Here is a 25,926-nt window from a genome sequence, read left to right on the forward strand (position 1 = left end):
GACCACTTCCTAAACATAACACCAGTGGCACAGGCACTGAGATCGACAATTAACAAATGGGACCTTCTGAAACTAAAAAGCTTCTGTAAGGCAAAGGACACAGTCAAAAAGACAAAAAGGCAGGCCACAGAATGGGAAAAGATATTCACTAACCCTACATCTGACAGAAGGCTAATCTCCAAAATTTACAAAGAACTCAAGAAACAAGTCTCCAAAACACCAAAGGATCCAATTAAATGGTGTGGTACAGAGCTAAATAGAGAATTCTCAGTAGAGGAGGCTAAAATGGCCAAGAGACACTTAAGAAAGTGCTCAACATCCTTAGCCATCAGGGAAATGCAAATCAAAACAACTCTGAGATACCATCTTACTCCTGTCAGAATGGCTAAAATCAAAAACACCAAAGACAATTTATGCTGGAGAGGATGTGGAGAGAGAGGAACACTCCTCCACTGCTGGTGGGAGTGCCGACTCATACAGCCTCTTTGGAAATCAGTATGGAGATTCCTCAGGAAAATGGGAATTAATCTACCACTAGACCCAGCAATTCCACTCTTAGGCATATATCCAAATGAGGCAAGTTCATACAACAAGGGCATCTGCTCCACTATGTTCATAGCAGCATTATTTGTAATAGCCAGAACCTGGAAGCAACCTAGATGCCCCTCAACTGAAGAGTGGATAGAGAAAATGTGGTACATTTACACAATGGAGTATTACTCAGCAGAAAAAAACAATGGAATCTTGAAATTCGCAGGGAAATGGATAGCACCGGAAGAAACCATCCTGAGTGAGGTAACCCAGTCGCAAAAAGACAAACATGGTATGTACTCACTCATATATGGATTTTAGACATGGATCAGGATAGTGCCAGTCTGCACTTCCACTGATAGAGAGTCTGGGAAACAGGAAAGAACCTAAAAGATATGCATATATGCATAGTACCCAAGAGAAGAGGATTGAGACAAGATCCTCTGAATGGATGGGGAACACGGCTAGGGCTGGGGAGGAGTGGGACCTGGGAAGAAGAGAGGGGGTGAAGAGGAAGAGAGTTGGTCATGGGGGAACAGGAAGTTGAGGGGGTGGGGGTAGAATAGGGGGAAGAGGGAATCATAGGATCGAATACAGATCAGGCACCAGAGTGACCTCGAGTGATCTAAAGGGATAACACCAATTGGCAAGCTAAGCAATAGTGGAGAGACCACCTCGAATGCCCATTCCTGATAATGAACTTGATGTCTATAACCATCCGGGAGCCTTCATCCTGTGACTGATGGAAGCAGAGGCAAACACACAATTAATCACTGAACTGAACCCAAGGAACCCAGTGACAGAGAGAGAGGAGTGATGAGCAAATTGGCAAAGAATGTGCTGGCAAAACCAGCAGAGACAGATAATCTGAACAGGGGAGAGCTCTTGGACCCCAGAGCGACAGTGGGGAGGCCAGCATGGGACTGATCTGGACCCCCCAAATGTGAGTGTCAACGAGAAGGCCTGGGCAACCTATGGGGCCCTGAGCTGTGGATCAGTGTCTATCCCTGATATACAAACAGTCTTCGTGTGCCTATAGCACAAAGAGGGATGCTCTCTCAGTCTGGACTCTTAGGGGAGTGCCTGGACCCTACCCAGAGTAAAATGACAGACTCTAGATATCCCCTATGTCGAAGGATTTGGCAATAGGGTGGGAGGGTGGGGGGAAGGGGAGTGCAGGAGGATGGGAGGGAGAGGGAACTGGGATTGACATGTAAAACAAGCTATTTAAAATTAAAATAAAAAATGATAAAAAATTAAAATAAAAATGATAATAAAAAAACAAAAAAAGGAAATGCAAATCAAAACAACTCTGAGATACCAACTTGCTTCTGTCAGAATGGCTAAAACCAAAAACACCAATGGCAGTTTATGCTGGAGAGGATGTGGAGAAAGGGGAACACTCCTTCACTGCTGGTAGGAGTGCAAACTGGTACAGCCACTTTGGAAATCAGTATAGCAGTTCCTCAAAAATATGGGAATCAGTCTACCACAAGACCCAGCAATTCCACTCTCAGGCATATACCCAAAAGATGCACATTCACGCAACAATGACATATGTTCCACTATGTTCATAGCAGCATTATTTATAATAACTAGAATGTGGAAGCAACCTCCATGTCCCTGAACTGAAAAATGGAAGGAGAAAATATGGTATATTTACACAATGGAGTACTATTCAGTGGAAAAAAACACAATGGAATCTTGAAATTCACAGGCAAATGGATGGAACTAGAAGAAACCATACTGAGTGAGGTAACCCAGTCACAAAAAGGCAAACATGGTGTGTACTCACTCATATATGGATTTTAGACATGGAGCAAAGGATTACCAGCATACAATCCATACCAACAGAGAAACTAGGAAACAAGGAGGATCCTAAGAGAGACATACATGGCCCCCCAGAGAAGGGGAAAGGGATAAGATCTCCTGAGTTAATTGGAAGCATGGTGGGAGGGGAAAGGGAATTAGGAGACAGAGAAGGGGAAAAGAGGAATGGACAGGAGGACATGAGGGAGCAGAAAGATTGAGTCAGGGGAAGAATAGAGGAAAGAATAAAAGAGATACCATAATAAAGGAAGAATTCACATTTGACTCATTCACAGCCCTGTCCCTAGCACATAGCACTGATCTCGGGACATGACAGCCATGTGTTCAATCAAAGTGACCTGGAATACAAAAATGACAATTTGAATTCAGGACTCTCCAGAAAGGCCATGGAAGGCAGAAAGGATTCTCGGATCATAACTCAAGCATGGTGCACCTCTCCATGTTCAGTCTGGTGGCTCTACCTGTCTTAGTCATGATCAAATGGCTTCCTGGGCCCTGAAGAGTCAGACATTGACTAGGACTGGCGTGGAAGACATCTGAGCTCAGATCTGGCTGGGAAGGCACCCATGCTCCAGCTGTGCACAAGTCAGCATGGTCAGATGCTGGCAAGAGGAACATGAAGACCTATGAAATGGATTTGAGCATCATAGTCTGTCTGTCTGTATAGAGCTAAGACAAGACTCAAAAGAGTTTCTGTCCTTGATGCTCAGAGGCAGAAGAGGAAAAGGAACTTTCTCTGTGTCTGCCTGTGCTTACCCACTAGTTCCTATGCATGGATTCCATTTTGCCACCCTCTCATAATGGGAAAATAACCTCTTAGAGAGAGAGAGAAGTGGTAGATATGAGCATTGGTAGCAGTATGATAATCGTTTACATGATTCCTACTGTGAAAATCTTAGATTGCACTGCTAAACCTACATCTACTTGTGTGTTATGCACAACCTATGCAGCTTTAATTTTCGATAGAAATATATCTATGTTGTTAACTCATGCACATATTTTATACCAATTGAATGAATCTAGCAGCAAAAGAGAGACTGGACATGGTCCATAGAAAAATTAAATGTATACTCCACAAAAAATGGAACACAGACAGCTAGACAACAGCTTGGTATAAGAGGCAGCTAGAGCATCGCTGATGATATGAAATGGGTGTTGTAGGAGTTCTGTGACCTGGGCAGTTTTGTGCTTAGTTTGAGAAGGATGGACAGCAGGCTTGGGTGAGACACAGAACCTGAGAAGTAAAAGAGATATCTCAAAAACTATAGAAATATAAAGGGTAGGTAGTATGAGGAAGTAAAGGACTTTACACAGACAGGAGTGCCACGAGGATGAGAATGAATGGCTGGGGCCATAATTTCAGAAATAATTGACATTAAATTTTCTGAGCTGAAAATTGAGTGTGTACCTGAAAAAAACTCATTGAAATTAGGAAATGATTTGGAAATAAAATACGATGGCCCTATACCTCTCTGTGAAAATTCATTAACTATAAGGATAAAGAATTCTTACATACTTTCAGGAAACAGAATGTCGGCAGGTTATTGTGTAAACAACAATGCCACATCTACATGTTAAGTCTAGACTCCAGTCTAGACCTGTTTTTCTCCACCTGATCATTCTTCCACTTTGTTCTGCATCCTTCTCTAAGAGTAAGAACTCTTGCCACTTCCAGAAAAGGAAGAAGACTGAGAATATTGATGAGACTATTATCTAAAACCCTGACGCTTGACTTTAAAGAAATGGAGTTCTGCAGGGAACACTGTTGGTACCTTCCACGTCCCGTTTTCTACTTGTTGGATCTTGGTGAGTAACCGCTCACAGCCAGCTATTTTCTTTGCCAGTTTTCGGTTGATCAATCCTTCTTAAGATGGATTGCAGAGCCTATAAAGTTAGTTTAGTGATATTGCTATAAAATTATTTATCAAAACAATGAATCTGAAGTGTTAGAACATTATAAATGTTTAGGAAGCACGGGGTGGGCAAGGGGAAGAGAAGGGATGAAAGATTGTCTCCTCTTATTGGACTGAGGATACAGAATGTATTATTTGGAGAATTGGGAGTTTGTTTATAAAATAAAAACAAAGAATGAGATATCTGATAAAAAGAGCAAGAAAGGACAGAATGATTTAGTGCAGTGGTGAGTGGAACATGAAGCTAGTACAGGACAGGATAGAAGGAAGCAAAGGGGAAAATAATGAGCAATTAAGTGGTATAGAAGAGATAGTCAAGTTGCTGAGTCATGATACTAACTATAAATGTACTTAATTCTTACAATAGATGACAGCTTGAGTGAACACCAAATGACACAACAAACAACCATATGCTGCTTATAGGATGAGCTCATAGGCCTGTCCAGAAGGAAGAAGGTAGAATATGGCTTTAGATAAAAAGAAATAGACATAAAGAACCCAGGGTGGGAAAAGATTTATTAGAGAAGGGGGAATATCTTAGAAAGGCATGAATCTTGGCAACAGAGATGGATGCTAGGATATTGGAATTGTTGATCTACAGAGTGGAAGGGGCATCCAACAGTTAGGGATACACATTTGAAGTTTGAGAAAAGCTTGCTGATCTTAGAGATAACATGGATTTTGGCAATCACGTGATCTGAGCTAGTCCAAGATGACTGGAATAGTGCAAGTGTTTTGTGCCCCAAGATTCCACTCCAACTGGACTGGTCAGGGCCATTCCTAGTACCACATACAAAGTTCAAGCTCAGAAAACAAAATGTTCCAAGGGAAATCTTAAACATCTGATGCTAGAGAGAGTAATCGAACATGCCTCTCTTGGAATTTGCCTGAAAGAAGTAAAGGTCTTGTTATAGAAATAAGTAAAACATAAGAAAAATGAATCAGGAAACTTAACTTTTGTCCAATCTTATAAAAATATCATCTTCTGCCAGTTATCAGCCTCTGTCCTTGGCATTCCCTAAGTCATATCTTAGCAAGGATTGGAACTACTGGCTGAACTTGCTGAGCTCTAAGCAAGAACAGTGAAATGTTGATTATGCCCTTCTCCACCTCCCTCAAGTTTTTGACTTGAGTCATGCGATAACCTGTCCAGGTAGGTGGATCTAGTCTAAGTTTGGGGAAACCATAATTCACCAAGGAGCTTTTAACTGAGCTAGCTGCCATCTTAACTGCTGTTTATTTTACCAGACCTCCATCAATATTGGAGGTGACAGCAGCATCTGCCCTTGCTGTTTTGAGCTGTTAATGGGGGCAGAACACAGTGCTAAGCCCAGGACCATGGTATGAACTTACCCAGTCACATTTTTTTTTTTAAACTGGAATTGCTTTTACTTGTCATCAGCTTCCCTGTTCTGTTCTCTAATTTTTAAAATCTCTGTCTGGTTGTTGTTAATTTGTCAAGCCTTGTCAATTCCTTGACTGTTTTTATTTCTTAGCTTGAAAATGTTAGGCATCACTGATGAAATACAAAAATAGTTTCCTGTTTTAGGCTCTTTGTTCATAAAACCAGGTCTCTGACAAAACTATGAAGATACAGGATTTGGAAAACCAGAGCCATAAAGGCTGCAGGTGTGACCAGGTAATTGAACTAATTCGTGTCTGAAACTGCCAGGTGAGGCTAGAAATAGGCCTACTAAGGTTAGAAATTGCATAAAAATTATAGCATTATACTCAAGAATGAAATAAAATCATCTCCCTCCGTCTGTCCCTCCCTCTCTTTCTCCCTCCTTCCCCCTCTTCCTCTCTCCCTCCCTGGATCCTCATATGGCTCATCCACATACTGTGGAATAGGGGGAGCCCTCAGATTTGTGGGGTTTTGTTGTTGTTGTTTTGGTTGCCTGAAACTCACAGCAATCCTACTGGCTCATAGTTGTGACTCACCATGCCCTGCTTCTTTCCCCTTTGAAGAGGGACACAACTTAATGCACCAACATGGTAAAGGTTTTGTAACCAGACAGTGGAAGACATATAGAGAAAATTTGAGGAATGAACTACAGAAACCCCAAATTACCAGGAATGGACTCAGCTGAAACTGCATTTTGAAGGTTTTCTTGATGGGAGATCAGAAGCACATTGCTGGAAACAGGATCTCTATTATTGTATTGTGTAGTGAAACTGTTCCCTGAAGTTTTGTGGAAGGCAGAACTTGTATGAAATAAATTCAGTAATATTGTTAAAAAGATTTCAAAGAAAATGTTGAAGGAGTCACTGCTCTCTTCTTCCTGCAGGGAGAGACATACACTAATAGGGAATGATTTTTTTTCTTGAAATAAAATTTTAAAAGGGAATCAGAATCCAACAGCCTTATACAATGCAATGCTCTTCAGTTGGCAACCTAGATGCTGAAACTGAGAGTTTTACATTCAGGACAGCACATCTAAGAGGAATGAATGAGTGCATAATAGTTCAATTCCTGAACTCAGACAAAGAAGATCAGACAAGAGGCCCTTTCAAGAGTGTGTCCCAAAGACACTAGCCAACTATAGACTCAGTGGGCAGATACAGCAGCAGGTAAAAGAGGGAGGGCTCTCTGGAATATCTGTGGGTATGACTTTAGCTTAATGGAGTGAGTTCCAGTTGGATCTCTAAAGTCCACAAAGCTCTTAAGAGACAGTTTCAACAGAAACACTGTCACTTACCATGAAAGGGACAGGGAGTGTGAAGGAAAGCAGGCTCTCAGACTCCCCAAATGTGTGACTGTCAGGGTAAAGCAGGCAACTAAGACAACTTTGATGACAATTATTTGCTAAGCTTCATGAAAAGGAGGAAAGTGAAAAGGGTGGAGTTAGAGCCATGGAAGAACATTTCCATGCCTTATATTTTAATTGAGGAAATTCTAATATTTTCCTGGCTGGACTTCAGGACGGCCATTGACAAATGGATTTTACTTTTTGTCTCACTAACCTCTTTACTTTATTCCACTTACTCATTTTTTTACTTCATTTTGAAATTTATTTTCTAATTTTTGATAACAGTTATGTTTTTCTCCTATTATGTACTGTTTTTTCTTTTTTTCCTCATTTTTAAAAAATTAATTTAAATTATAAACAAATTTGCTTCACATGTCAATCGCAGCTTCTCTCCCTCCCTTCCTCTCCCGGCCCCTTCATCCCTCCCCACCCTGCCCCGAATCCCCACTCCATGGAGGGTGAGACCCTTCATGGGGGAATCTCGAAAGTCTGTCATAAGATCTGGAGCAGGGCCTAGGCCCTCCCATGTGTCCAGGTGGAGACAGCATCCCTCCAAGTGGAATGGGATCCCAAAGTCTACATGGATGACAGGACTAAATGCTGATCTATTGCCCGAAGCCCCAAAGAATGCTGAGGACTCCTCAATGAAACCCACATTCAGGGAATCTGGATCAGTTTCATGCTGGCCTCTCAGTCATCAATCTGGGGTCTATCAACCCCACCTTGTTCAGGTCAGCTGTTTCTGTGGGTTTCACCCGTCAAGTCTTAAACCCTTTGCTCATCACTCCTCCTTCTCTCCAACTGGGTTCCAGGAGTTAAGTTCAGTGTTTAGCTGTGGGTATCTGCCTCTGCTTCCTTCAGCCACTGGATGAAGACTTTAGGATGGCACACAAGGAAGTTGTCGATCATGTTATCATGGAAGGACATTTAAGGTAGCCTCTCCACTATTGGTTAGATTGTCAGTTGGGGTCATCCCTGTAGGCTTCTGGACATCTCTTCAAACCTATGATGGCTTCTTCTATTATGGTATCTCTCATCCTGCTCTCCTCTATTCTTCCCCTGACTCAACTTTCCTGCTCCCCTATGTCCTCCTCTCCCCTCCTCTTCACCCCCTCTCTTTCTCCCAGTTTCCTTCCCCCTCCACCCTTGCTCCCAGGTGCCTCAGAAGATTCTGTCCTGTTCCCCTTCTCTGGATTACCATGCATATCTCTCTTAGGGTCCTCCCTATTTGCAGTCTAAACAGATCTATAACCCCTAATGAAATAGAAGCCTTCATCAAAAGTCTTCCAACCAGAAAACAAAACAAAACAAAAAACAAAACAAAACAAAAAACCCAGGCCCAGATAGCTTCAGTGCTGAATTCTACCAGAAATTTAAAGAACAGCTAATTCCCATTCCTTCAAAGTGTTCCAACGATAGAAACAGGAGGCTTGTTACCAAGCCACACGAAGACACAACTAAGAAAGAGAGATACAGGCTAATCTCCTTCATGAACATTTATGCAAAAATACTCAATAAAATATTAGCAAATTGAATCCAAGAATACATCAGAAAAAATCATCCACCATAATCAAGCAGTGTTCAACACACTTTCTCATTTTGAATCAGAATTTTTATGTGTACTTTGCCTGCTTTACCATTGTATTTTGGGAATGTTGGGGGCAGATATGTCTAGTTTCACATGTCCACAGATGGAGAAATGTATCCAGGAACTGTATTCAGTAGATCACACCTATATATTCCATTAACACCAAATTCCGATTTAACGGGGAATTTAGACTTTGAGATTTAAACTGAGACTTTGAAATTATAGGCTTGGAATGATTGCTTTTTGTACTTGTTGAGAATATTAGGTGCATAGAAGACAACTCTTTGATCCTTCCTTGATAATTCCCACATTTGGTGGCTTACTAGTTTTTGAGGGTAAGGCTTTTGATTTGCTTCTAAAAAGTTTACTATGACAGAGATGACAGGCTACCATTTACACAGTGTGCTTTTTGTCACTCCACTGGTTATCTAGCATTATATTTTAGTGGAGGTGAGCTTTTATCACTAAGATTTTGCTCACAGAAACATATATACTAAGCTGACTAGTGTGAGTAGGAATCACCGAAAGCTAAGGGACAACTTTTTCCTTTGGATTTAGAAGGATTCTTTTCAGCTAGGTCACCACTGCCAGGAGGGCAGAGCAGAGGCCAATAAGTTTATCAAAAGGGTATCTTAGCTTCTATGAAATATATAGACATTAGCTATCAAAGCATAGATGTTAGAACCTCATCATTGGCAAGGTCAGCTGTTAGAGCTCTAGATTAGGGGAGAGATTTGTGATTGGGGGATTTGATGTGGATCTTCAGGGAGCAGCAAGGACACTGTAGAGAGCACTTGAAGGTTTAAGTTTATTCATTTGCTTCTTGGCAGACATTTTCTGTTTAAATATTCTGCTTGACTCACTTGAGAAGACTGTGGACCGCATGAATGGAAGGCCCCACAAGAGGCCCTGCACACACTGCATGTAGAAAGCTGTCTTAACTGCAGTCAGGCTAGGAGATAATAGTGAGTATTTAAAATCCACATCAGATTCTTGGGTATGTGGAAGTTTACCAGTTAAACTCAGACCATCCAAATGGTAGAATCAAAGGCATCCCGTACCTATGATACCTTCACAATAACTTTGTAATTATCTTGTGAAAATTATGATACCTTGTCTGAGAACACTGTATACCACTATTGTAAATTTAATGCACTTTTACCATCAGGAGTTAGGGAGTGTGATATTATAGGAATGGGCTTTAGAGTCAGAGAGTTTTGGGACTTGAATTTTTTTTAAGTTGCCAGTTATGGAACTTCATATATATACAAGATTTCACTTTATACACTAGGTTAACCTTGAACTTATGATAATCCTTCTGCATAAGTTTTCCAAGTGTTGGCATGACAATCATGAGCCACCTGGTCCATATTCATTTCTGTTTGATTTGTTCAACTAATAGAAAATAATCAACACCATCAACTTGAATGGATGATTTGAAGATTAAGCTAGACAATGTATCAGCTCCATAGTGTCAAACCATGAGGGTAAGGCTAGAGCAGCTCTGCTTGAGATTGAAAGGATATAGGTGGTATGTGTTCTCACTCTCCTGGAGTTACTAAATTTTGCAAGGAATGCATTTCTTTCTTTTTTTTTCAAGACAGAGTTTCTCTGTATTGTTTTGGAGGTTGTCCTGGAACTCTCTCTGTAGAGCAGGCTGGCCTTGAACTCACAGAGATCCACTCTGCCTCCTGAGTGCTGGGATTAAAGGCATGTGCCCCAACGTCCAGCTGGTATGCTTTTCTTAAGATGACGCATACTGGATATCTTAACTGTCCATCAAATGGCATGCTCACACCATGCCACATATCATTAAAGCCCCGTGGTTAAGCTTAAATTCAATGCACACCATGAGGCACAAGGAATAAGACTTCAGTTTCAATTTCATAATTCAGTCAACTTTGAATGGTACCTGTGAAGCAATCCAGGGTCTACAGTCACAGCCTCTGATAGACAAGATCATTTGATCACTAGCATTTCTGACTCAGGTCCACACAACCCTATTTTTTTTTTTTGCTAACTTTTTTAGGGCAACCAGTTTTTCTTGTACTATATGAAGCAAACTAGAAAATTTCCCCATGATATAACATATAACTGGTTTACTCACTTGTTTGTTGTTACAATATAAAGCTCTATGCTTGGGTTTATTATTTTCTTTCTGACCTGGAAGCAGAGCTGTAGAAAATTCCGTGTTGGGAGGGAATCACCTCTCTCATTTCTTCCTTGGTGCTGCAATTGTAGACCTTCACTGCAGTAATGCTCAGACAGGCATTTATAACAGCGCTGCTCAGCAGTAGACTTAACCATCTTTGTCATAAATGACTTCCTAGTATAACCTATGACAAAATTGCATTGAATGCCACATTATATATTTTCTTTGGTCTTAAGTGTGAAGGAGATGCTAAATTCTTGTGGTGAGATAACCGGTAACCATTCTTCATGGGGCCTCTTTCAGTGGTACGTTTTTTTAAATTGTAAACCTGGGAGCTGCCTTCCCAGTGAAGTTGTGGAATAAGAAAGACTAGATAACTTTACCAACTTCCCACGCTGGGTGGAATAAGACATTTTGACCACAGAACTGTCACATCAATACCAGGATGAGCCTGCCAAGAGGCATATAGGAGATACCTTGTCAACCTGTATGTTTCTCAACATGGAAACAGAGCCATCACCTCCAGTGATACTTTTCTTGAGTACTATAGTCCTGAAAATAGCAGCTTTTATAAGTAGCAACAAGGCTATTTGAGTTTGGCTGCTTAAACATAGAAAGGAAATTTTTTATTTATTATTTGTTTTTAAGTTTAAATTTAGATTAGAAACAAGGTTGCTTCACAAATCAGTTCCAGGTCCCTCTCCGTTTCCCTCTCCTCCTCCCGTGCCCTCTCCGCAACCCCCCCAATATCCCCTAATTTCCCCAGGGAGGGTGAGGCCCTCCATGGGGGTATCCACAGTCTGTCATTTCATCCAGGGCAGGGCCTAGACCCTCCCCCAAGAGTTCAGGGTGAGAGTGCATCTCACATTGTTGGATGGGAGTCCAAAGTCCATGTGTATACCCGGGATGAATATTGATATACTGCCCAAGGCTCAATAGATTACCTAGACCTCCTCACTGACACCCACATTCAGGGGGTCTTGATCAGTCCCATGCTGGATTCCCAGGCATCAGCCTGGGATTCAAGAGTTAACCCTTGTCAGGTCAGCTGTTTCTGGGGGTTAAACCAGCCCAGTCTTAATCCCTTTGGTCATCAGTCCTCCCTCTCTGTTACTGGCTTTCTTGAGTTCAGCTCAGTGCTTAGTGGTGGGAGTCTGCCTCTTCTTCCATCAGCCACTGAATGAAGGTTCTGTTTCCCAGACTCTCTGGACATGGGATTGTAGGCTGGCACTCCCCAGATCTATGTCTAAAATCCATATATGAGAGAGTACACTCTGAGATACAATCTCACTCCTGTCAGAATGGCTAAAATCAAAAACACCAATGACAATTTATGCTAGAGGGGATGTGGTGAAAGGGGAACACTCCTCCATTGCTGGTGGGAGTGCCAACTTGCTCAGCCACTTTGGAAATCAGTATGGAGATTCCTCAGAAAAATGGGAATAAACCTACCACAAGACCCAGCAATTCCACTCTTAGGCATATATCCAAAAGATGTCCATTCATACAACAAGGATGTCTGTTCCACTATGTTCATAGCAGCATTATTTGTAATAGCCAGAACTTGGAAGCAATCTAGATGTCCCTCAACCGAAAAGTAAATAGAGAAAATGTGGTACATTTACACAATAGAGTACTATTCAGCAGAAAAAAACAATGGAATCCTGAGATTTGCAGGCAAATGGATGACACTAGAAGAAACCATCCTGAGTGAGGTAACACAGTCACAAAAAGAAAGAAAATTTTAAGGTGGCTTAAGTGAGAGACCACTAAGTACTGATGCAAAGGAAGATGGTACTTATGAGTTTTTATAAAAACTTAAATGGGGCTGAGATTAGGTTTTATTTTCTAACTTTTAGATTCAGCGATGGAGAGGAAAACAGAGAAGGGGGAAGAAGGGATGAAGAGGGAGAAGGCGAGGGGAGAAAAGAGGAAGGGAGAGGGAGACCGAGTTGCGGAAGATGGGATATGTCAACAGGGTGTATACTTTGAAGCCTGGATTAATTTGAAAGTAGAAAACTTGTCAGTAGTTTCTAGTCCTGAAGGGCTCACACACATGAAGACCTAGGCTTTGCTTGTGCTCTTTCCATCCTATATGAAAAGGAGCCTATGCTATCTCATTTCCTATACTTGTGGTGAGATATGCTTTCCTGGCCCCCATGCTGGTGAGTTGGTTGAAAAGACATTTTCCAATTTCAATCAGGAATTTTGAAAAATAAAAGGCATGGGGAGGTGTGGTAGAGTGTGTTGTCTTCACAGGCTTTTTGAAGTGCAGCAACACAAGAGATTTTGACAGAGGATTTATCTTCTGTGTTTCTGGTGGGAGCCTTTGTTCTGATCATCCAAACCTATGCTGATGCAATTCTTTCGAACTGGATTTTATTTTACAAATAGTTTAAAACATGGTTAAACTTCCAGACAGTTTCCATTTTATAATTACATTCTGTTCTTGTTGAAATTATCTCTTTAGAAAGTATAATGTTTATTCTTAAAAACTTTGTGTTTTTTTTCTTTTTTCAGCCATCTTTTCGCAATACCATATTTTAAAACTTGCCCTAAACCCAAGAGTATTTGGAAATGGCTAATTAGTTTCCATGGATTAGAAAAAGAAAGGATAAAGTAGGGTGTGTATGGAGGTGGAATAGATCTTGTAAGAGGTGGGGGAGGCAAATGTGATCAAAATACATTGTATAAGATTCTCAAAGAATTAACACACACATGTGCACACACATGTATATGACGTCTTTGAAGTTAGGGTCTATATATATTATACATATATATTGTATATTTAATATATATTAAAGATATCGTTGTAGTTTTGGAGCTAGATAGGTGACTCAGAGGTTAAGAGCAGTTATTACTCTTTCAGAAGACCTGAATTTTGTTCATAGTACCCATGTTGATGTTTTACAAATGCTTGTAACTCTACTTCTAGGGAAAATAACACCCTTTTGGTCTCCAAGAACACCTACATGCAAGTATACACATATACACACACTCCCTCACAAAGTTACACATAAACAGATAATAAAGTACATCTCGAAATGAGAGTGTTTTGAAGGCTAAAATATATAAAGCCTGGTCTGAAAGGATATAGCATTTATATGACTCCAAACTGTTAGGTTAGAAAAATTGTATTCAGTTACAATAGGATAGGATATTACATTTAGTAATCTTTCTGGACTTGATGCCAACTTGACCATTAACAGTCAACAAGAGAAGACAAAAGTCTCTTTTCATGAAGATATAGAACAATTACAATAAACAAAATGAGTACCATGTGAGGATCAAACTGGAGAAATCATAGACAACCTCATTTGATATGAACCACAAATGATTGTTCTTAAATTTTTAGAGGGGGTAAAGAGGAAGGGAGTTGGTCATGGGGGAACAGGAAGTTAAGGGGGTGGGGGTAGAATAGGGGGAAGAGGGAATCATAGGATCGAAGACAGATCAGGCACCAGAGTGACCTCGAGTGATCTAAAGGGATAACACCAATTGGCAAGCTAAGCAATAGTGGAAGGACCACCTCGAATGCCCATTCCTGATAATGAACTTGATGTCTATAACTATCCGGGAGCCTTCATCCTGGGACTGATGGAAGCAGAGGCAAACACACAACTAAGCACTGAACTGAACCCAAGGAACCCAGTGACAGAGAGAGAGGAATGATGAGCAAATTGGCAAAGAATGTGCTGGCAAAACCAGCAGAGACAGCTGATCTGAACAGGGGAGTGCTCTTGGACCCCAGACCGACAGTGGGGAGGCCAGAATGGGACTGATCTGGACCCCCCAAATGTGAGTGTCAGTGAGAAGGCCTGGACAACCTATGGGGCCCTGAGCTGTGGATCAGTGTCTATCCCTGGTATACAATCTGTCTTCATGTGCCTATAGCACAAAGAGAGATGCTCTCTCAGCCTGGACTCTTAGGGGAGTGCCTTGACCCTACCAAGAGTAAAATGATAGACTCTAGACATCCCCTATGTGGAAGGATTTGGCAATAGGGTGGGAGGGAGGGTGGAAGGGGAGTGCGGGAGGAGGGGAGGGAGAGGGAACTGGGATTGACATGTAAAACAAGCTATTTAAAATTAAAATAAAAAAAAGTTGAAAAAAAATTTTTTAAAACCCTCCAAATTTGTTCAGGATCTAAAAGACTTCTGTTTATGTTAGAATTAAAAACTGTCTACTGTATAATATATAAAAATAGGGAGATATTCTAAACTTTGATTTTTCACTACATCATCATCATCACCATTATTATTAATTTTAAGTCAGGGTTTCTCTGTGTAACCCTTGCTGTCCTGGAATTCATTCTGTAGACCACACTGGCCCCAGATTTGGAGATTTGCTTGCCTCTGTCCCTCAAGTGCTGGAATTAAAGGTGTGGGCCACCACCACACAAATAAGAAGCTTATAAAGCAAAGAATAGAGAGCTCATGATATTTTAGGCATCAACCATGATAGTATGATATATGCTACTTTCTGAAAAATACTATTGCATCCTCAGGTAGACTTCTCAAAGAACCTGAGTTTCCCAAGAGTTCCAGACTGTGCTATGCAAACCAAGTACTCATATGTTCAAGATAATTTTATCTGTTATAGAACATTCTTTGTAGCATTCTTCTGTAGAAAAATGAGCAAGTTGTAAAATTTACAATTTAAACTAAATGCAAAATCCTCTGTATAAATGAGATTTTTTTCTCAATTTTAAGTAAAAAGAAGAGTTCAAGAATATTTATATAGCATACCTATGGGGTCCTGAGCAGTGGATCAGTGTTTATCCCTCGAATACTAACAGACATCGTGTGTCCATAACACAAAGAGGGTTGCTCTCTCTGCCTGGACTCTTAGGGAAGTGCCTGGACGCTACCCTGAATGAAATGATAGACTCTAGATATCCCCTATTTGGAAGGAATTGGCAATAGGGTGGAAGGATGGGGGGATGGTAAGGGGGTGCGGGAGGAGGGGAGGGAGAGGGAACCTGGATTGACATGTAAAACAAGCTAATTAAAATAAAAAAGTTAAAAAATAAAAATATGAATAAAATGAAAAAAAGACATCATAATAAAATTTAAATATACCAAAATATTTAGAATGATTGCTCTAATAATAATTAAAATTAAAAAGAATCAGGAGGAAAACACTAAGATGTGCTGACTGTTCATATGAGGTAGAAGTTGTGATGACCTTATTTATGTTTCTGCATTTTGTTGTATCAATCAGAATGATTTCTGGGCTGTAACAAAGAGCAAGGATTAACATGATATGATTGCTCTAGTCCAGTGAAGACAATGATTTCTTCTTTAGTTTGAGGCAGTGTCTTGCTACGTTGTAGCCTTGGCTGGCCTGGAACTCACTCTCTTCTTTGTCTCACAAGTACGAGGATTAACAGGCACATGTCCCTGTGTTCATCAGGATTATTGGTTGTTGCAGGATGTTGTTCTATTCACTGGATCATCTAGAGTTTGTTATAAATGCAAACCAGTGGGGGACTGCAGGGACACTGAATCAGAACGTTTCTGGTGATGCTAAGAAGGAATAGGGCTACCTAAGCCCCTCAGGACTGAGTTTGAGAGTCAGTAGGAACAAAGAGATGCAACCATTCAGCCATCCCTTTGCATATAATACAGCTAATTTACAAACAACTTGGGCAATCTTGCTTATGATGTTCTTATGAACAAAACAATTAAGTATGATAAACAGTCTTGGTGGGGGAAGAAGAGCTGTTAGAAATTGAACCCATTGAATATATGCTAAACGCAGGACATATCACTGACCTACATCACCTGACCTTGCCAAATGTTTGAAAGGGATATTCTCCATTGATTATTCAGATGATTTCAGTCAGTTTATTCTCTTGGGGCTTTGGGTCAAGTAAGTCAACTCGACATAAATCTAAGATTCTGATATCTTGAACTTTTTTTTTTACCAGTGTAAAGTCATGCTGATTATATTGTCTATGTAGATAAGTTTTTATAACTACTTTTATAAAAGTTTTCCAAGTCTGTCTTCAGACCAGTAGCCTTTGCACCAGTAGGTTATCAGTTACAAATGAATATCTAGAAGCTCTCATCCAGTTCTACTGAATCAGATATAGCGGCAGAGCTCCATTTGTATTGTGGTGGTTTGAATAAAAATGGCTAACATAGGCACAAATGTAGCAGTACTATTAGGAGGTACAGCCTTGTTGGAGTAGGTGTGGTCTTACTGGAGGAAGTGTGTCACTGGGGGCAAGCCAGGTCTAAGGGCTCTCTGTCTTCCTGCGGCCTGTGGATCCGGATGTAGAACTCTCAGCTACCTCTCCAGCACTATGTCAGCCTGCTTCCTGCCATGATGACAATGGGCTAAACCTCTTAACTGCAAGCCAGCCCCAACTATGTTTTCTTTTATAAGAGTTTTTGTGGCCATGGTGTCTCTTCACAGCAATAGAAATCCCAACTAGAACATTTGTTTTAGCAAAACCAGTCAGGTGATTCTTATTTGTGATATATCTTGAGAAGCCTTGGCATAAATGAGTCTGTAAAGGACAGATGTACTCTTAAAAGTTATAGGCAAAATAGGTAAACTAGTTTCTGAACAAGAGGAGTGGGAATCATGACCCTTCAAAGAATACTGGCTGCTGTGGTAGATTTCTACTCAGGTAAACCATCCTGAAGCCTGCTGTCCACAAATAAGGGATGAAACACTTCTTTCATTGGATCACCATTCTAAGTAAGCCAGTTGGAGAGATAACAAACAGACTCTTCTATTACTTATCAATTCTGTCTCTTTTCAAATCCTTCAGAATCACCTTACATATTTAACACAATTATACACTATTCATTTTCACACAGAGTAAGTATCCTCATAGCACAAATGTGTTCTAGTATAATGAGTGACAGGGGAACATGAGTTTCATACTTTGCTGAGATTGGAAGACTCTGGAATGACCTGATGTATAATGTTATGATAAACATCTATAATGTTTTGCTCCCATGGAGAACTTGTGGACAACTGCCTGATAGACTTTACCCTCCAGTAAAGAAGAAGCTGCAACCTTTGAGTTGTCTTTTTAGTAACTGAGCATATCTGAAACTTAATGAGTCTGCACTCTGCTTCTATGCAGTTAACTGTCATGAACATTTCTTGTAAAAAATCTAGTTGTGTGTTCAGGTAAATTATTCAATGACTGAAATTATTTATTAATATTTGAGGTAGGTTCTTTCTTAGACTATGGAGATAAATTTGAAGATACACATATCTACTATATAAATCATACTTATGTATATACACATGTGAGTGTATGTGTATGTTTATAAAGATGATTTATTGCTACTGAAATCTGTTATAATTATATTTTATAACAGTAAGTATAAATATCTTGAAAGCAAATGGAAGGCAACAGAAATATGTCCAGTAAAATATTTGATTGGAGCTATTGCTGATATTATCAGAGGGGATGGATATTATTGACAGAAATAAACGTTCATCTTGCAGCTTAATTTTACATCTGAAGTTTACAATAATTAGTGTCCAAAGACAACATTTCCCTTCCATGTGCTGCACAATGAAGGCTAACAGTGGCCAATATATGGAAACTTTAAAACATTACATGGTTTATAAAGATAGTACACTCAATCAAGTCAGAGTCTGGTGCTTAAGTCAACCTGAAGACAGAATACTTGCATACCTTCATGGGAGCCAGTTGTATGGGTGTGATGCATGATGGATCCACCATGGGCTTGGGCCTGTTGGCTGTGTCTGCTAACAGGCTGTGCCACTGCTGGGGAAGACCAGTGAATTTCTGCTCCTGTGGATCAAACCCAGTATGAACCCTGTGTTCAAAGTTGGATGGGCCAGAAATTTCAATCTTTTTCTTTTTCTTCCCAAACATGATGTAAAAACCTATGAAATCCAAAAAGAAAACAGGAGCTTATTATATCTCACCACCAGAAGATAAATTTATTTTAAATAATTTAGTTACATCATTTCAGCTGTCACTCACAATACTAATTTCAAAAGATAAAAGTTGGATTTTAAGGCTCTGTGGATTATATAATTTCATTATAAATCTTTATTCTTATCTTGAATGATCCCTGTGGATTATAATTGCTTGTCCCATTGATGCTGAATTTGACCCATGTGACCTACACTGATCAATGGTCTGGAACATAAGCCAGTCTAGGGTGGGGATATTTGGATGCTCTTAGTACCCCCACCCCAATGTACTTATCATTATGATTCCTCAGGTATATTATACTTCCTAATCCTCAGTTTTAGAAGAACAGATGTATGAAGAAGACGAAGCACAACCTGGAGTCAAGACCAGGCAACCCTATCCGAGCCATGGTTAAGCCACAGCTGACAATTGTACTGAAACACATGAAGGGTTATGTTTCCAACTTGTGTATCATATCAACATTACTGAAGCAAAAGCTGATGAATTCTCAAGGAGCAGTACCTCAAAGTTTGGTATGCAGTCAAAATCCAGAACACATATGTGACAAAATAGCATGTATATCAACAAGAAAAATGAGCTAACAATTACTCAGCATAAAAACAATTATTAATGATAGAAAATAAATATTTATCAAATCGATAGAGTATCACCTACCCAAAGTAGGTCCTGTAAGTATTAACTGTAGCAAATGGTGATTCCGTGCTTCATGGTTCTGTTAGCCTCTGATGTAACCTAGCTTTGAACACTGGGTCATCATGTATTCCATGTGATTGCCATACTTTAGGTGTGTGCTTTTGTCCAGGGGTTACTCACCTGTGAGTAGGCTAAACAAGGTCACCTTGGGAATCCTTCCACATATGGCCATGGGGTTTATAAAATATGGTATGTGTGTGTGTGTGTGTGTGTGTGTGTGTGTGTGTGTGGCTTAAACACTTACTGTTCTTTCTAAGGGAACCTTACTTCAGTGTATAACCATTCTGGTAGGATTGAAGATATTTTAAAGATAGACATTTGTGCCCCAGAAACTCCCTACTGGGATAAAGAAAAGGCTAAAGCCTTGTTTTGATCAGAGAGGACTTAGTCACAGTGCTGAGAATGTGTTAGAGCGCTTTTCAGGAGAGATTGGGTAGTGGTGCAGACAGTAGTGATAGTCAGGAACATTCCTTGCCCTGGAACAATGAGCTATGCACATCTCTTGTCCTCTGTTTAAACTTGAGCCTTATACTAACCCTGGAAGACTGATCTGGGGGTCAAGGGATCTCTTAGCTCTTCATCCTTATGTGGCCACATAGACTAATGTTCTTTTCCTGCTTTTTCACCATTTCTTGTTAGTTTGATGATGGGTGGCTCAACCTGACTTGTTAGGATGCTTTTAGGAGGGTGCGAGCACTAACTCAGATAATTCCAGTGATGGCAAGAGCTTTGCGAAAGCTAACATCTTCTCTTACTTTCTCCCTTTACCCCATTTTATTTATCTTGTTTGGTTAGCCTCCCTTCCCCATTGTTACAATTTACTTCTGCCTTTTAGACAGTCTTTCTTCTGTGTTCCTGCTCTCTCAAGTCTCTACCTCATCTTCTGCTCACATAAACATTGTATTACAGACATCTGATCATTCATAGTCCCAATTCCCTCTTGTCTGTTAAGGTTTGGTTCTGAAATGTCCCTAAAGGCTGAAGTATTGAAAGCTTTATTCCCAGAGGAATAATGTGCTATTGAGAGATGATTATCTCATGTGGATGCTGAACAAGGCTGTTTGGAGATGGGACAAACTAGGTCATGCAAATCTTCGGTGGGAATAGTTTCATGCAGACCCTGTTGCTTCCTGGCCTACATGCAGAAATTGTGCTCGCTGCCATGTTTCTTCTCATTGTAGGCCCAACACCGTGGGACTTAGCAAGAATGAATCAAATCCTCAGAACCTGTGAGCCTAACTAAACCTTTCCTCTTTCAAAGGGATTTTCTCAGGGGTTCCATCATGGGAAAAAGAGGTGGTAAACACAGAGAAGAGCCGACTGTTCTTTGTGGGTGCTACTTCAGAGTGGTCTGGACATCAATGAAAGATAGCAACAGCTCCAATATTTTGATATTTTACATTAAAAGCATAGTTTAAAAGAGACTATTTAGCTGTGCCTTGTTCTTATGCCTGTAACCACACACTTGGCACACTGGGATAGAGAAAATACCCCAAATTCAAGGTTGTTCTGGGCTAAGTAGTAAGTTTTTGTTCAGTCTGAGTTATAGAGTAAGGCTATGTCTAAAAGAAGAAAGTGAAACAAAACAATAAGAAAAATAAATTCTTTAAACACTTTAATATATAGCACTTGATCACATTGAACTGGAAGAGTAAGAAAGTCCATTTCAGGAACAGCCTGCAGAGTCTGAGGTTTCTTTCACACTGACTCTAGATTTGAATATATAATTTGCTGTCATCTGTGGGACAAAGAATAATAGTATACAAGTATACAATGTGCTGAGCTATCAGGGTTTACCCTCTTGCTACTCTCAGAACCTGAGGTTCACTTAAGCAAAAAAGCCATGTATCTTATTGTAGCACATGATCATTTGTCATACCAGCCAACCCTAGCTAACCCCCAGCCAGCATCAGAGATGCTTATTGGATTTGTAGCTCTTTGCACTGAACAGACCATCAGCAGGAAAACTATCCAGAAGAGCTGAACCCCCAGTTCCTGACCTATCAAATCAGTGCACAAATACTTTAGACCATTATTTTGGAAGCCAATTGTTGTAAAGAGAAAATCTAATAAGAAGCACCTATCACATCCTGCCTAGAGCATCTTCATACACTAATCACTTTTCCAGTATTTGCTGCTCTGAAGCTTCAAACAGTAATGTCTGAGCTGAGCAACTATATCAGTCATGACACAATTGCCTTAATGCAAAGAATCTTACTTGTGATACCATGACCTGCTTGGAACATTTTCAGTTGAAGAAAATTACAAATTAATGACTCTATAAATCACCTTTTGGTTTTATTTTCTGAACATAGAACACATCCAAAAATATAATTTGGTCATTCACTGGCTGAGTCAATTTGACATTTTAACATACTTTTACTTTCATAATTTTCAAAATGAAAAAGTCATTTGGGAAGAGTTTGTTTGCACATATTCATATCTGAATAAGCAATGAAAATGCTAGAACAAATATTTTTAGAACCAGAACAGAAATGTCTTGCTATTACTTTTTGATTTGTGAATTTTCCAGAGGTTACTATGTCATTCAAGTGAGTGCATATAAAAAATATAAATTAAATGACAATGTACCTAGGAATGAGCAAACCTTTAACTGAATTAAGTCTACAGTATCCTGTAAATGCCATAATTTAAATGGTATTAATCACAGATCTACATGACTAGTAAAATCAAGTTCTAAAAGGAAACAGTTATGCGTGATAGCATGTGCCTGAAGACTTAACATTCAAGAAGTTAGATTGTCACAGCCTTGAATACATAATGTTCTGCATAGTGAGACCATGTTTCAAAAGCAACAAACCCATCAGTAAAACAAATCAAGAAAAGACAAAACAAACCAACAATAACCATAAAGAGTAACAGAAGAAGAAATGAAAAGGAAATTTAAGAAAAAGTTCTAAAACCTAAAGCAATATCTTAGTGAAATTCTCATTTGACTGAGAATCACAGAGCAAGGAGGCCCTTTACTGACAAGACCAAAATAGGAATAAAGTATTTTAGAAAGTAGGCAAGATTAACAGATTGTGTAATAAAGTTAAAGACTTATGCACAATAGCAGAAAATGATAGAATTGTTAAAAAGTTATACACATACACACACATTATATATAGTTTTAGTTAGGTTTTTATTGCTGTGAAGAGATGCCAAGGTCATGGCAACTCTTATAAATGAAAACAGTTTCAGAGGTTTAGACCATTATTGTAATGACAGGAAACATGGTTGCATGCAGGCAGACATGGTGCTGGAGAAGGAACTAAGAGTTCTATATCTTGATCCACAGGCAGCAAAAGGGACCTGTGTCCACACTGGGTGTAGCTTTAGCATATGCGACCTCAATGCCTTCTCTCACAGTGACACTTTCTCCAACAAGGTCACACCTACTCCAATAATGCCACACCTCCTAATAGTGCTACTCCTTATGAACCAAGCATTCATACACATAAGTATATGGGGGCCATCCTTATTCAAATCACCATATATAGGGTGTATGTATGTGTTCTCTCTCTCTCTCTCTCTCTCTTTCTGTGTGTGTGTGTGTGTGTGTGTGTGTGTGTGTGTGTATGTGGGTGTAGGTTGACTCCCGTTACCTGGTGTAGATCCTCTTGACAAAAATTTGCCTGAGACTCCTCCCTCTCTATGACTGGACTACAGTAGTTCTGCCCAGTGCTTAGCTGTGGAACTTTGCTTCCATCAGCTACTGGATAAAGGTCCTATGATGACAAGGTAGTCATCAATTTGATTACAGGGGTAGGGCAGTTAAGATGCCCTCTCTACTATTGCTTAGATTTTTAGCTGTGGTCATTCTTGTGGATTCCTGGGAATTTCCCTAGTGCCAGGTTTCTTATTAACCCCACAATGGCTCCCTCTATCAAGGTATCTCTTTCCTTGATCTCCCTGTCTGTCTTTCCCCCCAACGCAGTCTTCCTGATCCCTCATGTTCTCCTCCCCATTCCCCTTCTCTACTGCCCCTCCCCACCAAGTTCCCAATTTACTCAGGAGATCTTGTCTATTTCCCCTTGGGGGGGATACATGTATGTGTGACTTCAATATGTTAGATACTAGAGAATATTCATACAACATACCACTCATCTAGTAGGCTAGTCTGAGATTCCCACTTCTTATGTGTATTATTCCGCGACTGTTTTAAACATTTTCAGTTCCTTGTTACCTTGATCCCTGTCCCTAGCGTGTGGCTTAAAACTTGATATGTTAAAAATAAAAAGCAAGATGACATTTTATGGAACAGTTTTATTAATGAAATTATCTAGAAAAGAAAATATTAAAACAGCCGGGCGTTGGTGGCGCACGCCTTTAATCCCAGCACTCGGGAGGCAGAGGCAGGCGGATCTCTGTGAGTTCGAGGCCAGCCTGGTCTACAAGAGCTAGTTCCAGGACAGCCTCCAAAGCCACAGAGAAACCCTGCCTCGAAAAACAAAAAAAATACATAAATAAAAAAAAAGAAAATATTAAAACATTGTTAAACAATACCATTTCCCCTTGGACACCCTGATTAGTCACTGAATGCTTACTGTAGCATTGAATTTGAAAGCTGAACCTGTTTGCCAGAACCTTGCCACAAGTTCTTCAGCACCTGGCAATTCTGAAACTCAGGGAATACCACTTTGCCTACTTCTCAGAATGTGTACTTGAAAATTGAAATGGCATACTAACCTCAGTTGACTGCTGTCGGTTATCAAAAAAGTCAAGAGATTAGATTTGAACTGGGTTCATAGCTTGTAGGTTTCTGACAAACCTACAGTAGCATTTTGAACATGATGTTACACACATTTTAGACTAATAATAGCAATAATAGTAGATAGGAGTACAAATATGTGCTAGGATCTTAGACATGCATGGAATGAAGGATATATCTGACATGAGCCATATTGTAGATGAGGTTGGGGCAAGACAAGATGGTGAGATCAGAGCTCAAGTCGTTAGACAGTCTTTTGTTCATGTCCCCCCTCAGCATCTCAAATGGAATTGGATGAGTACAGTTGACCTTTAACTCTGCCTCTGACAACTAATTAATGATATGGTTTCAAGCCCTATTACTAAAGTGAGAAGCTAATAACAATAGTGGGCCATTAAAATGTCTGACAACTTTTCCAAAGGTCTTTAGTGTTAATTATTCCTTCCCTTATTTCTTCTTTTACCCTCTCATCCTTGACCCAATCTAACCCTTCCTGTCTCATAAGTCTCATTTAATCCTCTATACCACTACAATTTACACCTCTTTACAAGCTTCTCCCACAATGGACACTTATTATTTTTCTTATCTCTATAGATTTTCCAAATAGAGCACATATATATGAATATTTGAAGTTAATATCCATAAATGAGAGGAAACATGCAGCATATTTTATACATATGGATATAAAGAGTTTAAGTAGCATTATTCTATAACATGGTAGCAATGCCCTTACTGGAAACTACAGACTAATAAATACAAAGCCCAGTGGCAGAAATGGGTTACCTCTTTTAGAGTTGTTGGTCAATAAGTTCCCTTAGGCTTCCAAACACTCTAGGCTTTTATCATTACTCTTGGTTACAGTCTCACACTTGATGGTTAGACCCTATTGCTGAAGATATCACACACCTGAGTCATAGAACATAGTAATATGAAACTGGCACTAATCTAGAAACTTCATTCCTATAAGATAGCCTTTAAAGTGGTGTACATGCTACCAGAGGAGAAAAGCAGTTACCAACTTTACCCAGCTGTGAACTCTGGTAACTGTATTAATGACTAGCATGGTAAGCCATGTCCCTTGTACAGTAGTGTCATGGGTATCATGGGAGTAGCCAACTACTTTCTGCTTGGATTAAAGTGTGCCCTACAACTTTAAAAACTGTAATTGGCTCCATTATTGAGGCCAAAACCCAGTGTCTAGACAGTTGTAGGCCTTAGGGAAGAATCTATTATTTTTTTCTGGACATAGTTTAAAACTGATGCCTACTTACTTATCTTTATATCCATACATTAAAACATCTCTCATCCCTCAGCAGAGCAGCTTCTTTTTGAAGTAGATAGTCATTAACCTACAGTTGGGCAAGATCCAGAGAAGTGGTGACTGGAGAATGCTCAGCTATAAATGGGATATATGCATCACACTTCTTCTCCAAAAGCTCAGAGATCAGTGAAAGAGAGAGGGATGAAACATTATAAGAGCCAGAGGTGCCACATGACCATAAGGAAATAGTATTTTCTGGATACAACGGGGCACTTGCAATATGAAGCCATAGCAGTTGTGACAGCATGCACAAGACCTGTACAGGATAAAACTAGTCAAACATCTGAGAGGAGGTGGGCACAAAGTCCCCTCACATGGGCTGCTATTAGCAATTGATGGCTGCAGACAGAGGGAGAGTCAGGTTTCTTTAAGGGACCCCTGGTAGGTTGACCACGCTTTAGTGGATGGCAACACATCCAAGAGCATAAGGATAGTACGACTTGGACTTGTTAGGCATTGTTTATTTGTTTTTAAAGAAAAGAGTCACACAGATGG

At 40.0% G+C, this 25,926-nt stretch overlaps 1 protein-coding gene across 4 annotated transcripts in view; it reads right to left on the bottom strand.

Annotated features, from left to right (window-relative positions):
* Pak5 (p21 (RAC1) activated kinase 5) overlaps positions 1–25,926 on the bottom strand; it is a 279,635-nt gene that overhangs the window by 71,476 nt on the left and 182,233 nt on the right. For all 4 annotated transcript variants that reach the window (XM_040746372.1, XM_040746373.1, XM_005068684.3 and 1 more), the window contains one exon: positions 18,434–18,648. In XM_040746372.1, coding sequence (XP_040602306.1) covers positions 18,434–18,648 — 215 coding nt within the window. The remainder of the gene's footprint in view (positions 1–18,433; positions 18,649–25,926) is intronic.

The sequence above is a fragment of the Mesocricetus auratus genome, unplaced genomic scaffold (assembly GCF_017639785.1).
Source record: "Mesocricetus auratus isolate SY011 unplaced genomic scaffold, BCM_Maur_2.0 Super-Scaffold_100004, whole genome shotgun sequence".
NCBI classification, from domain to species: Eukaryota; Metazoa; Chordata; class Mammalia; order Rodentia; family Cricetidae; genus Mesocricetus; species Mesocricetus auratus.